Source organism: Perissodus microlepis, chromosome 11 (genome assembly GCF_051167445.1).
Source record: "Perissodus microlepis isolate ML-2025 ecotype Zambia chromosome 11, ASM5116744v1, whole genome shotgun sequence".
Classification (NCBI taxonomy): Eukaryota; Metazoa; Chordata; class Actinopteri; order Cichliformes; family Cichlidae; genus Perissodus; species Perissodus microlepis.
Genome location: NC_140471.1, coordinates 14,428,125 through 14,444,710, shown reverse-complemented (window position 1 = coordinate 14,444,710; position 16,586 = coordinate 14,428,125). Strand labels below are relative to the sequence as shown.

General features: G+C 45.8%; 1 protein-coding gene across 3 annotated transcripts in view; it reads right to left on the bottom strand.

Moving 5' to 3' along the window:
- Positions 1-16,586, bottom strand: part of LOC146377397 (teashirt homolog 1-like) — a 35,114-nt gene that overhangs the window by 6,968 nt on the left and 11,560 nt on the right. The window contains exon 1 of one of the 3 annotated variants that reach the window (XM_084942619.1): positions 5,478-5,502. The exons of the other annotated variants lie outside the window; for them this stretch is intronic. Coding sequence (XP_084798745.1) covers positions 5,478-5,487 — 10 coding nt within the window. The 5' untranslated portion in view covers positions 5,488-5,502. Of the gene's footprint in view, positions 1-5,477; positions 5,503-16,586 lie in introns of those variants that run through there. 3 annotated transcript variants of the gene reach the window in all.

Below are 16,586 nucleotides of genomic sequence, written 5' to 3'. Positions count from 1 at the left end.
TCAGAAATATCCCTGGGTGAGTGACAAAACACAGACTGCAGCAGGGAGGGGCTTCGAACGATGAGCAGGTCGCCAGGGAACCCTTTGACGATCCCTGTCAATCAATTCCTGTCCTGCCATGTTGTCATGGAAACAACAAAGAGGGAGATATCAAAAGCCCACAGACAAAAGACTGGCAGAGACAGACATCTGTAAAAATCACAGGCAGCAAGTGGACGGCTTCGCAAGCCATAAACGTACAACGTTCGTGATGAAACTTGAGTCTGAAATAAATGATCTCTCCATCTGTTTTGAGATGCTACATGAATTCTGACAGGATGCTAAAACCCAACAAATATTAGAAGCTACGCATCAACTCAATCACCCGCAACTTGAAGAAGTGCGATTGTGACTGGCGGCCAGATTAAGCCCCTTCTCTTCTCCTGGATGCACATATGCAGAGCAACACCAGCAGCATGGGGCGGGCCCGGGAAGGGCTGGCGTGCCGTCCCTGGCGGTTTGGTTTGCCGAGTGGGTGATGGCTGTGAGCAGGGCCATCTGCACGGGCGCCAAAGCGCCTGTCACTTTTGCTCGGGGACGTGCCGCCATCAAGGAGACAGGCGGCAGTGCGGCCAGGATAGGACTGCAGACTCACTGTCACAAGCAGCAGCAATCAAGCCCGCCACCAGCCACGCCAGATCACCAGCAACAACAACAACAGCAACAACACGGGGAAAGGAAGCAAGACTTATCCACCCAGTGTCTCTGATCTCCTGGTACCTGCTCAGAGGGTTAATGTAGCGCTAACAAAAAGGCTTATAAAATTTGTAAAGTAGCAAAATGGGTTTGTAGAAGCCCCTTTAAGTGTTGTAAAGAGCTCTTTTAAAAATGCATAATGCACAAATAGATTGACATACACACTTAATAGAGCTGTAATGCATGCATTATCAAAGGTTTTCATGTCTCTGGTTACCAAATACACTTTGGAACACAGACCCTTATTTGATTAGAGATAAGAGCTTTAAAAGAGCTCAAGTATGTGTTTTGTTCCCATCTGCCTCATTTATTATTATTCATATTTAAATGAGATAGTTCCTGAAGGACTACCCAAACTAATGCACCCATGAAGCACCCTTGATTCTAACTTCTGCCTAATATGTAAAGATTGCAGAGCGCCGTGCGCCATTACAGATGTTTGCTATCGCAATCCGTGATCGAGTTTGTGCGTTTAACGCGAGCACTCAGGGACCACACCGGAGACGAGTCTGTGCAGTGCCCTGTTATGTTTGATATCATGTTTTCTGATGAAAAGTCTGCGGTGAACGCCCTGCCTGCTGCCTCAACACAACACTGGGCCTCACAGCGAGACAGAGCGATGGACCTATGTACAGATCATCTCTTAAACATTTTCTCCGTCTACACGCAGCGTAACTTTTTTTGTGTGTGTGTGCATGATTTTTGTAAATGATAGCAAATGAAATACAACCAGCGGGATACGTCAGCTTTTTTGGCGAGGAGCAGAGCAGAAACATATCACTCCTTTTCAAAACTTTGTATCTTTCTCCGCCCTACCCATTTTTTCCTTTTTTTTTGCTTTCTCCTTTTTCTTTGCTGCGAGTCTGCTGGTTGTTAAATCAATAAAACTCTCTGTCAGGCTCGCAGAGCTTCACCATTTGGCCGCTGTCAAAGCCAAACAAACCAGATAAGAAAGGCAGAAAGGCGATGAAACGAGCGAGAGAGAGGCAGAGAGGGGGGGGGCAAGAAGGGGATGAAACCAGTCAGCCTCCCCTCGCCACCACCTCCGTTTCACCAGCAACCCCTCCTTCTATTTATTTACACACATTTCTTTATTTATTTGATGTGAGTTTGGGAAGAGGGGGCAATCACGGCAGTCATTTGCGGCACTAATGTCCAATCATGGGGCCCTTCACTCATGTGATTTAGGCAGTGCAGGAGTGGGGTTCGCGGCGCAGAATGGTGCGAGGAGGGTGTAGAAGGCGGCGGTGAGGTGGGGGGCAGAGGCCGTTTAGGCCGGCCCCTAATAGGAAACTGGCAGTCTTATTCCTTCCCCAGATTCTGTTTGTCACCCCGCTCTCCATTACGTGCCTCCCAAGCCTGATGGCTTTGGACAGGAGCTGATCAAAAAGCCGTCGCTTGACCTACACGCCGTGGCAGAACGAGACTCACGTCCTGCGCAGGGAGAGGAGAAGATGAGACAGAAGAGGAGAAGGAGGGGTGTATGTCAGTGCGTGGTGCAGAGCTGGAGAAAGAGGGGGGGGGGGGGTGATAGCTCTCGGACCGGGACAAGAGGGCTGTAAATAAAATGACATTATTATTTCCTCTGTCCCGTCATGTAGAAAAGCCAATTATGGTAATGCTGCTGCCAGCGTGTCAGAGGGAATGCTGGGATGTGCTTCCTGTGAAGCGGCTAACATGAGAGCAATGCCCTGATCAGGAACACAGGCCTCAGTTTGACAAGATACTGAACAGATAGGAAGAACAAGAAATAGCGAGGGACAAGGGAGAGAGAAAGCGAGAGGGGTAGGGCCTTGTTTTCTTAATAGATAAATATTAATACACCTGGATGGATTGAGGACCTAGAGTCATCTATTCACTTTCAAATAGTTCACTTTCAACGAGGTGTAGAAAGTAACAAAATAAACACCAGTGAGGAGGTGTGTCATACAGAATCTTATTAAGTTCAGCTTGGTGATGTGAAAATGATAGAGATCCCTGAGAGAAGTTATCGACCCCAAAAGTTCATGAATTATATTCTGTCACACCTCAAAATTTGACGAGATTAATTATGCAAAGGCGACGGTGAAAGAGCCGGATATTGAGGGTGAAGGCGATCATTTACTTTAGAAGCTAATTCGTTCTCATCTCATCTCAGGCTTCTCCACGGTATCCCGTTCTTAAAAATTCCTCCCGCGCTTGATAGGGGTTCTCTCCTTAAAATAATTCCTCAGCTACCTTTCTCCTTTAACTCTCATCCATTACCCCTTCTTTCTCTTTTTCTCCCACCCTCCTCCTCTTCCTCCTCCCCTCTCCGGCTTTGCTCACACGCCCACATGGGCCCCTCCCAAGCGGAATAATGGGAGCATATGGCCTAGGCAGCACCTACAGGGCCTTAAATAACTGCTGCAGCATTCCAGCTCGCTGTACCAATTTATCTCTCTCTCTCTCTCTCTCTCTCTCTCTCCCCCCCCCCCCCCCCCCCCCCCCCTTCCTCTTTGCACCCCATTTCAAAACACTTCTAGCTTGAGTTGAGCTCAGCAGACAGCAGCGGATGGGACATGTTGTTCTTCAGACACATAGCAACATAATGGACTGACACAGAAAGTGGTGTAAAAGTGATTAAGCGTCGTGCGCACGGTACTGGTGTTGAAATCCAGTTTTATTGGCAGATATTCACTGGCCTTCTTAGCGATCATTTTGCACCGGCAAATACCTCAAGTCGTGTTGCGTTACGGTGAGCTAGTAGCATTATTTAAACTCACTGCAGTGATGCTTTAGATAGTGTTGTGTGTTCAGTGAGCTGAGTGTATACATATCAACGCTGGACCTTTATTTGCCAGTCTGTCCGTTTCAGTTCTTGGTCGACAGCTACTGAAAGCAAAGCATATGCTAGCTGGAAGTTGTAAGAGTTTCCTTTTGGTCTTTGAGAGAAAGGAGCTCAGGTTCAGTCTGTTTTGAAAGAATAAAAATGCATACAAAGCGTCCACTTAGTTGCCTAAATTCTGTTCACCTGATGAGATTACTGTCATATAAATGTGGGGCTGAAGAGGCGCTAACCTGCTACAGGTCACACTGTCGTGTAAATATGTCCCGGAGACTTCCTTCTATACGACCTTAAAAAGAATGATATATGGATTAATGGGCAGCTCGTGTTGGAGTGTTTATGCACACGAGTGCCATGTAAGTGCCTGGGCAGGTGTAATGTCTAAGTAGAGGGGCTGAATGTGTGCGCAAATGAGAGAGAGTGAGTGCGAAAGGTGCTGCTGTTTTATTTATAGAGCCAGCGCTATTTATACCCAACTCAAAGATCAGTTCAGAGAAGCTTGCTTGTGGGCCACAGCCAAGATCACTCTCCATTACGGTGCATGCTTAACACCAAAACACACACACGCACGTACACTCTCGCCTATATGCGAGGTGGGGCTGCGGTTGCCATCATATCTGCTTTGTACGTATACACACAGTAACAAAACAAAGTGATTTAGTGCGCATACGGTACAGCCATGCATTCGTTCACAAAGGGGTGGATGAGGAAGGGGAGAGGGTGGGGGTGCGCCCACACTGACTGACTGAGTGTTCTTCATGGAGTACAGCAGGCTTTAACATGCTCAGGGATCAATACAGTGAACCAGCGCCAATCGATTGCAATTCATCTGGCTATTATTTTTTTTTTTTTACATTTCATTCTCACCCACTCACACTGCACGCTGAGCAGCAACCCTGCGAGGCAATACATAAATAAACATACACACATTTGCATACAGAAGAACACACACACACACACACACCTGAGCCGCTGGAATGATGCCCCCCCCACCCCCCCGGCCCCTTGCAAAAGCGTGTTCAATAAACCCGTATGGAATTTATTTATTTTTATTGAGCATATCAGCCCATCCTGGTCCTCTCTGCATAACAAGGCCTGTATAATTAAACCATAAATTTCAGTGCGCTCCTTTAATTACCACAGACAATGTCAGGAGGCAGCAGGGTAAACAAATGGCTTTGAAGTGAGCGAGGGAAAAAAAAAAAAAAGGTTCGACACAGCAATGGAGAAGCTGTTCATTTTGGTGAGAATGTTGTTGCACTTGAAAAGGATGAAATGTTAAAAAGAGTGTACGTGCTCGGGGAGTACAGTATGTATTTTTTTCCTCCCTCCTGCCTTTTCTAAGAATACTTTTGAGGGATGCAGTTTTGTCTCAGAGTGAAGGAAGAAACAATCAGCGCATTGCTGCAAGCATGACGACGTGCAAATATGTATGTCTGGATGAGCACAGTACACTTGCGACTACTAATAAACTGAGTAATGGAGTGGGTGTTTTGGGTGTGTGTGTGTGTGTGTGTTTGCATTTGTGCCTTTTTTAAGCCTCTTTTTCCCATGAACACACAGAAGATGCAGATGGTACGCTCGTGTTTATATGTAGTTTACGGGGAAACCAAGTTTCTTGAGTATGACTGGAGACACCTATACGGTCTTCAACAGCATACAGCATATACAAATGTGTGTGTTTGTGCGTGTATTGTGCACACGTGTGTAAGCTTTAGGTCAATGTCAACACACAGACCTGTTTCTCAGCAGCTTAGCTAATTACACAAGAGCCCTGAAGGCCACTTAGAACAGGTTAGCTAATTAACAAACAGGCTGATTGCAGATTAATTGAGAGGTGTTCCTAATCTTCACCCCTAAATGCAATGACAAATGCTAACTGGCACTAATTAGGCTGGTATGGAGAGCTGAGAGTGGAGGCTGTATTTACAGTTACCGTGGCTCATATGGATGTGTGGCTTGTATCCAGCTGCCTCTTTCAGACCTGCCAACAGGTTAAAGCAAATGAAACTTTAGTGAAAGTACGAGGAGGCTAAGAGGTAGTGAAGACAGCTTCATCAGCAGCCTTTTTAGGCTGCAGTGCGAGGTGGCCTCAGTATGCATGGTACATTTATGGTATTTTCTGTGCACAAGAGTAACTAATACCTATTTGAATAGCTCACTTATATTAGAATGTGAATATTTACTTATTTGCAGAAAGAGAGGAAAATTGTTCAATACAACACTGTGCAAAATTGGTGGGACACAACGGATAACTATAGGCCACTGGCGCCTCTAAATGTGGAACACTGCATCCTGAATTATTATTACAACTGGCAGTAAATTTTTTTAAGTGCTGCTTTTTTTGCAGTCTCTGTGAAAGAGAAACATGTCCCACGTTACCTGTGGGGATAGTACTTTTGAAAACTCCCTCTCATATGTCTATTGAAAGCCTACTGTTAAGACTACACTATTTGCAGTTTGACCTTTCCCTGCGTGTGAGGATTGGTTCCCTCAGCTTCAGCATGAATGGCGCGCACAGAACATGAAACCTGAAACGGTGTCAACACAATGGGTTAAGGTGGATTACAAGGACAAAATAAAGAGAAATAGGACCCTCGGTGGGGATCTGAACCGGCACCCATCTGTGGATGATCACCTGCCAATAGAAAATGTACTTTATTCACAAGCCACACACACACACACTCACATGCAATCTTGCAATTTTCACAGCCACTAAAACTACTCCCCAAGGCCCGACTTCTTCTAACTTCCATCTGCCTAGATAAATTTATCATTCAGTTCCCCTGTCTATCACACACACACACACACACACACACACACACACACACACCTGTGCCTTTTAAGCTGCCCACCCTCCCCAAACATGCACACGCACTAAGTTTCCACCTGGACTCTTTCAACCTCTGACCCCACCCTCACTCCTTCTTATAATCCTTCTCTTCATCCATTGACTTCATTGCTTCCGTCTTTCTTTTGCAACACCTGCGCTTTTAAATCCCTACATCAGGATGGCCCATTTTACCTGAACAAACACACACACTGCCAGTAAACACACACAGAAGTACCTACACGTCCTTACCCAGATCCCAGGAAACACACACAAACGCAAGAATGTACAAACACACACACACGCACGCACACACACATGCACTGTCCCTGACAAGACAACAGCCAGCAGCAGCTGCTTCCATCTCCTAGCAACAGCCAGCCTGATAGATGACCCAACGATGGATAATTACCGTAAATCACCACAGCTCACACACTAAAGGAGAGAGAGGGGCAAGGGAGCTTAAGAAAGACTGAAAATGTAAGAGAGAGGGAAAGAGCGGGGATTGAGAGGGATCAGAACTCGAGGGCTTGGGGCTGGTCATGTGTGCACTAATGCACATTGATGAGCTCAAATTCATCTGCTTTTTAAAGCACACACACACACACACACACGTATACATTTAATTCAGACAACATGCTCTCCTACACACATGCAAAGGTGCTCACCGTATACATAAACGTGTGTGTGTGCAGCACACAAACACAGTCACACAGTGTCAGCGCTGTGGCTGTAATCTGAAACCACAGGCCCCACCTTCCTATAGAGGAGCTTGTCTGTCACAGGTTCCCATCTTTTTGCACAAAGGTGCCTATCAAAGGCCAGAGGGTGCTGTACGGTGAGTCTGCGCAGTGCTCTAGAGCACAGTTAGGAATGGAAACAGCAGGCTGCTGCTTAGAAACTCTGACAACATGATTGCCTTTGATTTGTTTGAGAAGTGTTTGATTTAAGATATTGACCAGATGGATGCCAAAAAGTTCTCCAAACATGCTCTTTTTTTCTTTTATTTGGAAGCGAATGTCTGATTTGAGAATCATTCCTATTTTTTTTAAACCCTCTACCGACAATGATAAAGCAGATTTACATAATGTCACATCCAACTACTGACATGCAGTCTGTATTCCATGAATTCTAAATATAGCAACATGACAAACTACCTCCAGAAGAACAAAGTTTACTCCAAATTATCAACAGATCTTCGATATGCACACGCAGCTGCTCCATTTACTTCCCCATCATTTTCAGCTCTCCCAGACATGCAATCTGTCCTTCTCTCTCTCCCTCCTTTCTTTCCTTGCTATTCTCCCCTCCTTCCCTCATTCCCCGACTCCCTCCCTGTGCGAGTCCTGGCTGCTGCAGACATTTGATCTGGCTGCCTTGTGATAGATTGACAGGTAATGAGGAGGTTGAAGGGGCGTTGGAGACAGGAGCAGGTGTTCAGCACAGTCTTTTTGGCCAGCACTAAGCTGCCATGTCCTTCACTGCTGCACCGTACCACTCCGTTTCCTCCTTCTCTCACTCCTTCTATCCCTCCTTCTTTTCCTCCCTTCTTTCCACCATCCCCCCCCTTTTCTCTTCCTTAGAGAAGAGGACTATGCAATCCATCACACGTTGACACGGTCGGACATAGACTGTCTTTATATGGGAAAAATGCATGGGCCGTGGAAATAAATAAAGAATAGAACATCGTGTCCCATGCTGGCAGCAGCAAACTAGGCCTCGGACTGATCACTCAAACTGTGCCGTGAGGATGAGACTGATTTGGAACATCCGCCTGTAGAGGAGACCAATAATGGCTTCTTATAGCAAAGCTGGCGCTGACGTGAATTTTAATGCAAAAAAAAGTTTCCTTTGCAAAATAAAAATGCTTTTGTTTTTAGAAACACCAACATTTTCATATGATTCTAAAGTACATTTCAGAGGCGGACTGTTCAGAAAGTCACAGGAGTAAATTTTAGGTATGTTAGTCACGTTATATTAAAAGAGGACTCCCTTACAAGCTTTACAGTACATAATGGTCTAACTCGACACCAATCGGAGGCAGATTTTGACCTGTTTCAGTCCTGCTGACACAACAGAGCACCACTCTGCATCACACCACACAAACTAAACAGGAGGATAGAGAAGAGATAAATCTGATGAGTTGGGAGACGGAGCAGAAATCTGAGGACGAGGATGTGAATGGTTGCAGTAGAGACAGCTTTTTTGGGTCCAACTGTTGAATTACTACTTTGCTGCATTTATGTGTTGCACTGATTGAATTTAAAATTAGTTATTCTCAATGATCAAGAGCAACAAGAACATTTTGTGTTTAAGTTTAACCCCAAAATGACCTCAGCTTGCTGTAATTGTTCAGAATCAGGTAATATTTGACAGAAAGTCATTTGTGAAGCTTCTCTTGTGTCGGGCAATGTCCTGACATACGCAGATGCAGGATTTAAGGTAGAAATGAACGGTTGCACCTTTGAAACCACCTTAAATGCAGTAACAGAAACTTGAATTGTCGTCATGGGAGCCAACAGGCAGAGACAGCCAGAGGAAAAACAAGGCTTCAGGCTATAAATCCAACCCTCCAGTTTACTGCCCAACATTAAAGGACATGTCACCCTCCTAAATCAGATCACCAAGAGGAGACAGACGGGCTAAAATGGGGAGCATTTGCATGTTCAGTAAAACATTCCTAAGAGCTCAACAAAGTGCTTGACCACTTTCTTTTTGCTATATCCTGCAGTTAAAGATTGTTCATACAATTTGAGATACGCACAACGTGAAGGAGTCAACTAGCTTTCTGTCACGACACACCATTCTGAATGAAAGTAAAGATAGAAATATTTATCTAGCTTCTGTTTTTAATCAGCCTCCCTAAAGGTGGATTTAAACACTGAAACTAGCACTTGGTCTGGTGTCTGACCCACGTTTCTTCCTTTAAATCTACAAAAACAGCAGCTTCACCTGGACAATCTAACAGACAGTTTAATTATTTAATATAATGCCAGATAAGAGTGTGTGTAGAATTAAAGAGGAAGCCACCAGGCTTAAAATTAGCGTATCCCAATTGTCACCCTACTCAAAGAGAACCTGTTTTCTGAAGAAAAAAAAGAAGTCATTGACGTGCAATCACATTCAAACACACTCGCCTGTCAGTTTATAACTCTCCTACTCTCACGCACTCACACACACACACACACACATACAGACCAAACATCGGCCAACACACAAATAGACACCCACACATACACACTTTTTAAGCCCTTGCCTGGCATCAGCTGTCACACAACCTGTCTCAGAGAACTAAGCAGAGACAGACGCTGTCAACTTAGAGTGCCTCAAATGCCCACATCCACCCAGGCAGAGGAGAAATCAAGCCTGTCTCCCAGTATAATTTGCGCTAATCCTTCATGGGAGATAGTAAAGTCTATGGCATATCTGCCTAATAGCATCAGTCACCGGCAGGTTCTAATCTCATATTTAGACCCATTTCCATCACGGACTGACGACAAAAGCACCAGCACAAAGTGTGATTACCTTCTTATTTTTTTTACATTTCTGCATGACTTGACTCCTGATAATAGTTCGGTAGGGAGGTGGGGAGGGGTGAAAACACGAGAAGTAGAAACTTTGAGGTTCTTTTCTTCGTGGAGGAAGAAGAAAGTCATTTCTACAGAAGACAGGTGGGCAGAAAAAATGGAGTAAAAGTAAGTGGCAAACTGTATCAGGAGAGAAAAAGTGGAGGTAAAGAGAGTGAAAACCTTTCAGTCAAGAGCCTGCCCAGACTCACACACGCTAACATTCACGTTAACACATCCTCATGCACGCACACACCCTTACAGACTCGAAGACACACACACACACACACGCACACACACACTTCTTTTCAATGCGTTTACAACCTGTGGTGTTTGTCCTGCTCTACTGGCTGCTTTACCGCGTGCATTTGAATGCTGACTGGAGTGCATCCCTCTCTTTCAGACAGCACCATAAAAGACGACACACACAATGAGGGCTCTTTTCAGCAGAGTGGGGCTGCCTGGGGGTAGGGAAGCACCTCCAAAACCGCCACAGCACTTCAACTCTCAAGGCACAATGAGGTGCTAAGCCTTGATGAATAATGAGAGATTATTCATAAAGATGACAAACAGAACAGAAACCAACTATACAAAGTGTTGCGATGAAAAGTCCTTTAGCTGCAGCTTTCCCTCCACAGAGTGTGTGTTGACTGTGGCCGAGTGTATTTGTGTGTGTCTCTAAGAGTGACCTGGCGAAAGGAGGGAGACAAAAAGAAGGGGAGGTAGCGCAAGGATCCTAATGAAGCCGTAAATCAGAGTCTGATGAGAACAGACTCTGAAGGAGGATCACATCAGTGGAGATCAATGCAGACAGCTACACACACACACGCACGCACACTGACGAGAATAGAGATGAGAAAAAGCCAGACGCAAACACATGCCAGCGTTCCCAAGTGTGGCAGACTTATGAAGGTAAAAGCAAGTACATGAGAATAAACACACCCATTCATTTCCAAACACACAAAATGACACACATACACACACACATACTCATCTAAAATCTATTAAACTCCCTCTAAGTTTAAAGCCCATCTTCCCCCAAGAACTCACCCGTGGGCTCAAGAGTCCCACCTCCTTGTTCAATCCTGCTCGTCTGAATAATATCTGCTGTGATGAATGGCGCCATAACTCTGATATCCACAATCAATCTCTGCTTTAAAGACACATTCATCTTGTGCAATGCTGAATGGATTTAGGGGTGGGGGTGGGGTGGGGGATGCAGATGAGAGGGGGGGGGGGGGGGGGGGTTGTAGGAGGTGGTTGGGTGCTTGCCTGACCTCCCAGAAGGAGGGTGGGTGGGGCTCGAGGGTGCTGATGGAAGGAAGAAGGGGAGTCAGGTTGGGAGGGCTGCACTGAGTGATGTGTGTCAGTTCACATCTGGCTGCAAAAATAAATGAGGCTTATGAAGACAAATGAAAAGGGGCTGTCTCCCCAGTTCCCCCCCACCCACCCACCCCACTGCCCTGACGCACACGCAAACTCAGACAGACAAGAAATGCACAGAGAGGGATGAAAAAAGGGGCGAAAAGACAAAGAAGACAGAGGAAGAAGCAAAACAGAAGAGCTGAGAAGAGACCGAGTGTGTTCACCGATGTAATGACCTTACAAGGACAGTGATGAAGTTCTGGTGTCGATGAATGCATATGCTGCTTTAGTATGAGCTGAGTCATCCATGGGTGCCAAAAAAGCTATGGTGGTGTAGCGTATGCTGCCTGAAATGATTGTTTTATCATACAGTAGCTAAACTTGACTGCGCTCTTTGCACTAAAAAAAAAAGGGAAAACAAAGAAATTAAAACGGCCACTGTGTGAGTGCAAATTCTCAGCCCTGAACTCACACCTATGGCTGAGGATACAGAGGCGGGGGGAGGGGAAGTATTTAGCGGGCTGGGGGGCTTTTAAGAGTGAACTATCCATGACCTGTTAGAAGGGTCATCTGTCGGTGACACTGCCACTCAATATTCTTCTTAATGATGTACCACGTCTTTTAACCCCAGCAGACAAAGTAAGGAAACATTACACCGTCAGGAGGGCTCCCCCACGTCTTCTTCCTCCCTCCCCGCCCCATCTTTTTCCCCTCTCATTCACTCTCGCCGTTTTGCTCGCCAAGTTGTACGACCCAGAGTTGGATTTTTAATTATTAAACAGAGAATTCCAGCCAGAGAGTTGTTCAGCTCTTTTTCAGGCTATATGATCTGCCAGGACCTGGCTGGAGTCTGCACAGTGAGCGCCATATACCCTGTTTAGTCTGGTTGTTGGAAAGCGAAAGTAAGAGCACGGGCACGGCTTTCAAAGTAGACACGTGCTGACAAGATACATCAAAACTGTATTTATCCGGACACCTTAGCATGCCTTAAAAATATCCTGCATAAATTCCTGTCACTTACTAACCAAAGAAAAAAAACCTTTTACTTATTCGATGATTTAATGTTGATTTTACCATATTTCTTCTCATCAAAGAAAAAGTTTTATATACCACATAAAAACACACGAAAACAAGGCCTGCTCTAGGGCATCTAAACAGATGATGATAATCAGGCTCTGGCCTCTCTAAATAAATAATATAACCTGATTGGAGGAAGGGAAGGGCACCCAGGTAAGATAGTTCATTGATTCGGGAAGTGGCTGCAATGGAGTTAACCCTAGCTGAGGTTATGATGGGGGTGGATGAAGGTTTGGGATGAAAGGTGAGATGATGATTGATGAGAGGAAGCAAGAAAAAGGAGTGCATGCAGTGAGGTAAGACATTAACGGAAGAAAGTAGTAGTAGATAGGCATGCCACAACTGGACCAACACTGTTTGCTATAGTAACCGACACATCAGCTACAACGGGCTTTCCTGTGTACGAGCTGTTCTGCAGAGTAATGTGCTCTTAAACAGGCCCAGAGCGTTCAGTGCCGTGACCCCCGCGGACCTCCGACTGGGTCCCGAACAGCCAGAAAAGCTGTAATCTCTCTGTCAAACAACTCTTCAGTAGCAGTTATGGAGTGTGTTTGTGCATATAAATGTTTCCAGACTGCATCGACACAGTGAATTTAAAAACGACAGCAAAAGAATGACACGGGGGAACCAGCTATTCCGTACGGAGGGTGCAATAATGACATTCAAAAAGATAAGGCGGGTTTTAAACACGTCAGAAAAACAAAGGTAAATATTAATAGCATCATTTAGTGAGAAATTTGTGAATGAATGTATAAAAATATCGGTAGATGTTGTCAAACCGCTTGTAAGTGCTTCTGAATGCCTTCCCAACTTATTGAATATTTTAATTATTCTTTCAGATTTTTTTTTTCAAAAGTTGGCTTTGAAGATATAGCCAGCGCCTGTACTCAATGGGGTAGCCCTGCATACACAAACACACAATTGTATACACACACAAACACACACAAACACACACACAAAGCGGCTGTGTGAGAGTAGAGGGAAGACAGAAACATTACAGGGCCCGTTTTTTTGGAACCAGGCAAAGTGAGTAAGAAGGGTGGAGGTGGTCGGGAGGGGAGGCAGGGAGAAGAGAAAACGAGGAGGAGAGTGAACAGCGGGGGCGGGCTGAAGGAGTAGAGATGAGGGAGGAAGGGAGGGAGGGAGGAAGGGAAGGAGGGTGGGTTGAGCGTTGGAATGAACTCTCTCAGGCTTTGTGGTGCACGTTTCCCAAGGCCCCCGCCTGGCCCCTTTGATAAATGACACATGTCATTCTGTCAGCTTGTGACACTGCAGCTGGGAGGCCCTGTGATGTATGGCTCTGCTGAAAAAGGAAATCAACTTTTTTCCCCTTCTCTCTCCCTCGCTCTCTCTCTCTCTTTCCTTCTGTCTCCCTCCCTCCTTTCCTCAGCCCAGCCTGAGTGCATGGCCCTTTTATATGAGGATTTAGGTTTCCTCTGGTCCAGTAAGCCCCCACCACCACCCCCCAACACACACACATACGCAGCGACAGACAGGCATGCATGCAGCCAGGTTGCGGCTGGTTTGTTCTCACGCAGACACACACACAGAGACACACAAGCGGTGACGCAGCTATTATGATCGTGTTCAAAGCCGTAACCTGAGGAAAAGAGGGCAACGCCACATTGGAGGTAGATCCAGGATTTATGGCTAAAAGCTGAGGAAGTAAACAAAGTGCGCACTTTTTAATAGGCAAGGGGGTGGGGGTGGGGGGGGTAGCAAGATTCCGGTTGGGCAGGATGGCTGGTGTCTCCCACTGGGTCATCTGTCATCCATGTGTCTGACTGGGAGTACGAGCACACACAGCTCTGGAAATGTTGCGCATGCACGCACACTCCCACAGGAACTGGGATGAACTGAGAGAGGTCTGCCACACACACACACACACACACACACACGCAGCGTTATACAGATGCATACAGTTTATATGCAAACAGATAAATATTCACACACGCCAAAAGACTTTTCAGAGCAAATGCTCGCACTATCAATCTTGAAATGGTGGAGAGAAAAAAAAGAAAAAGAAAACAAAGACATGATGAGATTTTATTTCACAGGGCAAATGAGTCTAGCCAATGAGCTGCTCCCGTGAGGCCTGCCCTAGCCCTCCCTTCCTGGCAGATTAGCCTATCACGGCATCCTATTGACCTCTCTACTCCATGCACCGCCCACGCAATGGGTGAGCCAGCATAAAGACCAATCTCTCTCTTTCACTTTTCCCCCCCTCTTGCATACACACTCCCTTACTCACACACTCTCTAATCATATCCCAGTCTTCCTCTTCCTCACTCTCCCCCCCTTCCAGTTTCTCTCTCTCTCTCTTTCTCTCTCTCTCTTTACACTCCTCCTCCCTTTCATTTCTCTCTCAACGGCTGACCTGTTATCAGTACACTGGAGATTTAACAGCCAAAAAAAAGAAAACAGCCGAGCGCGAGTCAGGCGTGGCGGAGGGACATTTCCCAGTGTCGCTTCTCAATCTTCATGTGCTTTCTCTCTTTCTCACACACACACACATTCACCCACTACTGACTTGAAATCATCCAAATGTCTTCACTAGCATTTACTCCTTGCAGTCAGGTACAAAAAAGAAAATACAAATCACGATGAGGTGATGGTTGTGTTAGTACGAAATCACAGGCATGAGGAGCAGGATCCAGGCCATTCATTGGGCTGCAACACACACTAATGAGTAAGAGTTCACTGTGTGTTGCTATGGGGACTAGGGCTACTTTGACTAAAGGAGAGCAAAAGAGCCTGAAACACCGAAAGACAGGGAGAGGAGAAAGAGAAAGAAAACAGCATGAAAAGGAAGACGTTGGTGAGGATCCAATAGACAAAGGAGGGGAATAAAGAGTAGAGTCAGACATATTTAATAGATTTCCTTGCCACATATTAGAGGATGACCCATAAGGCAGGTCTAACACTGTGTACCAATTTCATCATCATGTGCTTATTGGGGAAATCAAACACAATGGTGTCATGAAAGGTAGCATTAACTTAATGTAGCGTTCTGATTGGATTACACAACAGGGCAACAATATTTTTAGCGTTCTTATTATTATCGTTGCTATTAATATTGGCTTATTGGCTTAGAGCATTTTAATAATGTGTAATTCTGGTTGAACCACAAAATTATTTACATTTTTTTTTCGGTGGCATGAAAATCGTCAAATTAATACCATGCAGCATTTTAAATACCAGCTATCTGTACCTCCCAGCAGCGAAACACTGATATCCTGCATAAAAAGGTTCATATCTCTTTGAACTTAAATAGATTATGAAGCCAGCCGAAAAGAGAGAAAAGAGAGCAAATAAGAACCTGCTTCGTTCGGACCGTGGCCACCTGGGGGTCACGACCTGCCTGCGACCCCGTCGGATGTGCACTCTGGCTGGGGTGGGAGTGTGTGCAGCAGAAGTGTTTGGAGAGGAGTTGGGGGGGGCAGCTAAGCTGGAGCACGGACACACATTTATAAATGCCAGAAGGCCTTCATGACGCTGTCAACAGCACCAGTGCAGGAGGGGTGGGATGAAGGACCACTGGTATAACCCCCCCCCCCCCCCCCCCCCCCCCCCCCTCCACGTTAACAGGCCGCCTCTGTGACCCCCAACAGGATATTGCTATACACATGCAGACAACAAACACATGAAAACACCGCGCTGTTGCCACTGGAAGAAAAATCCCTACCCCTGGAATAGTGCAGCCACTGTAAGCCATTTTGTTTTTGTTTAGTCTCCTTCTTTGGACAAAGTTCGGCCTGAGTGGTTTGATTTTGTCTTTTAATCACAGCTGGAGGACAGGAAGAAAGACGCACGAGGAAATGAAGTAAGGGATATGACAAGAGGGGCAGTGTGCGTGTGGAGGCAAGAATCCGGGAGAGTGTGTTGTTGCAAGCGTGTATAAAAAGCTAGCAACTTTGGACTCTGAGGTCAGTTGATAAACACGACATTGACAAGTCAGGAGCAAGGACGGGGGGGGGGGGTGGGGGGGGGGGGGGCAAAAATAAAAAAAAAACCTCCAGTTTCCCTGATTCTTCTAATCTGAGCCAAGCATTCACCTCAATTAATCACTGGAATTGTTACACCATGGTAATACTGAAAACAATCTCCATGATCACACGCACAAACAAAATTTCAAATTGCTATCATCCATCTCACCTGCCCCTGTTAAAAGCACACAGCAAGGGGGGGTGGGGGGGTGGACTGTGTA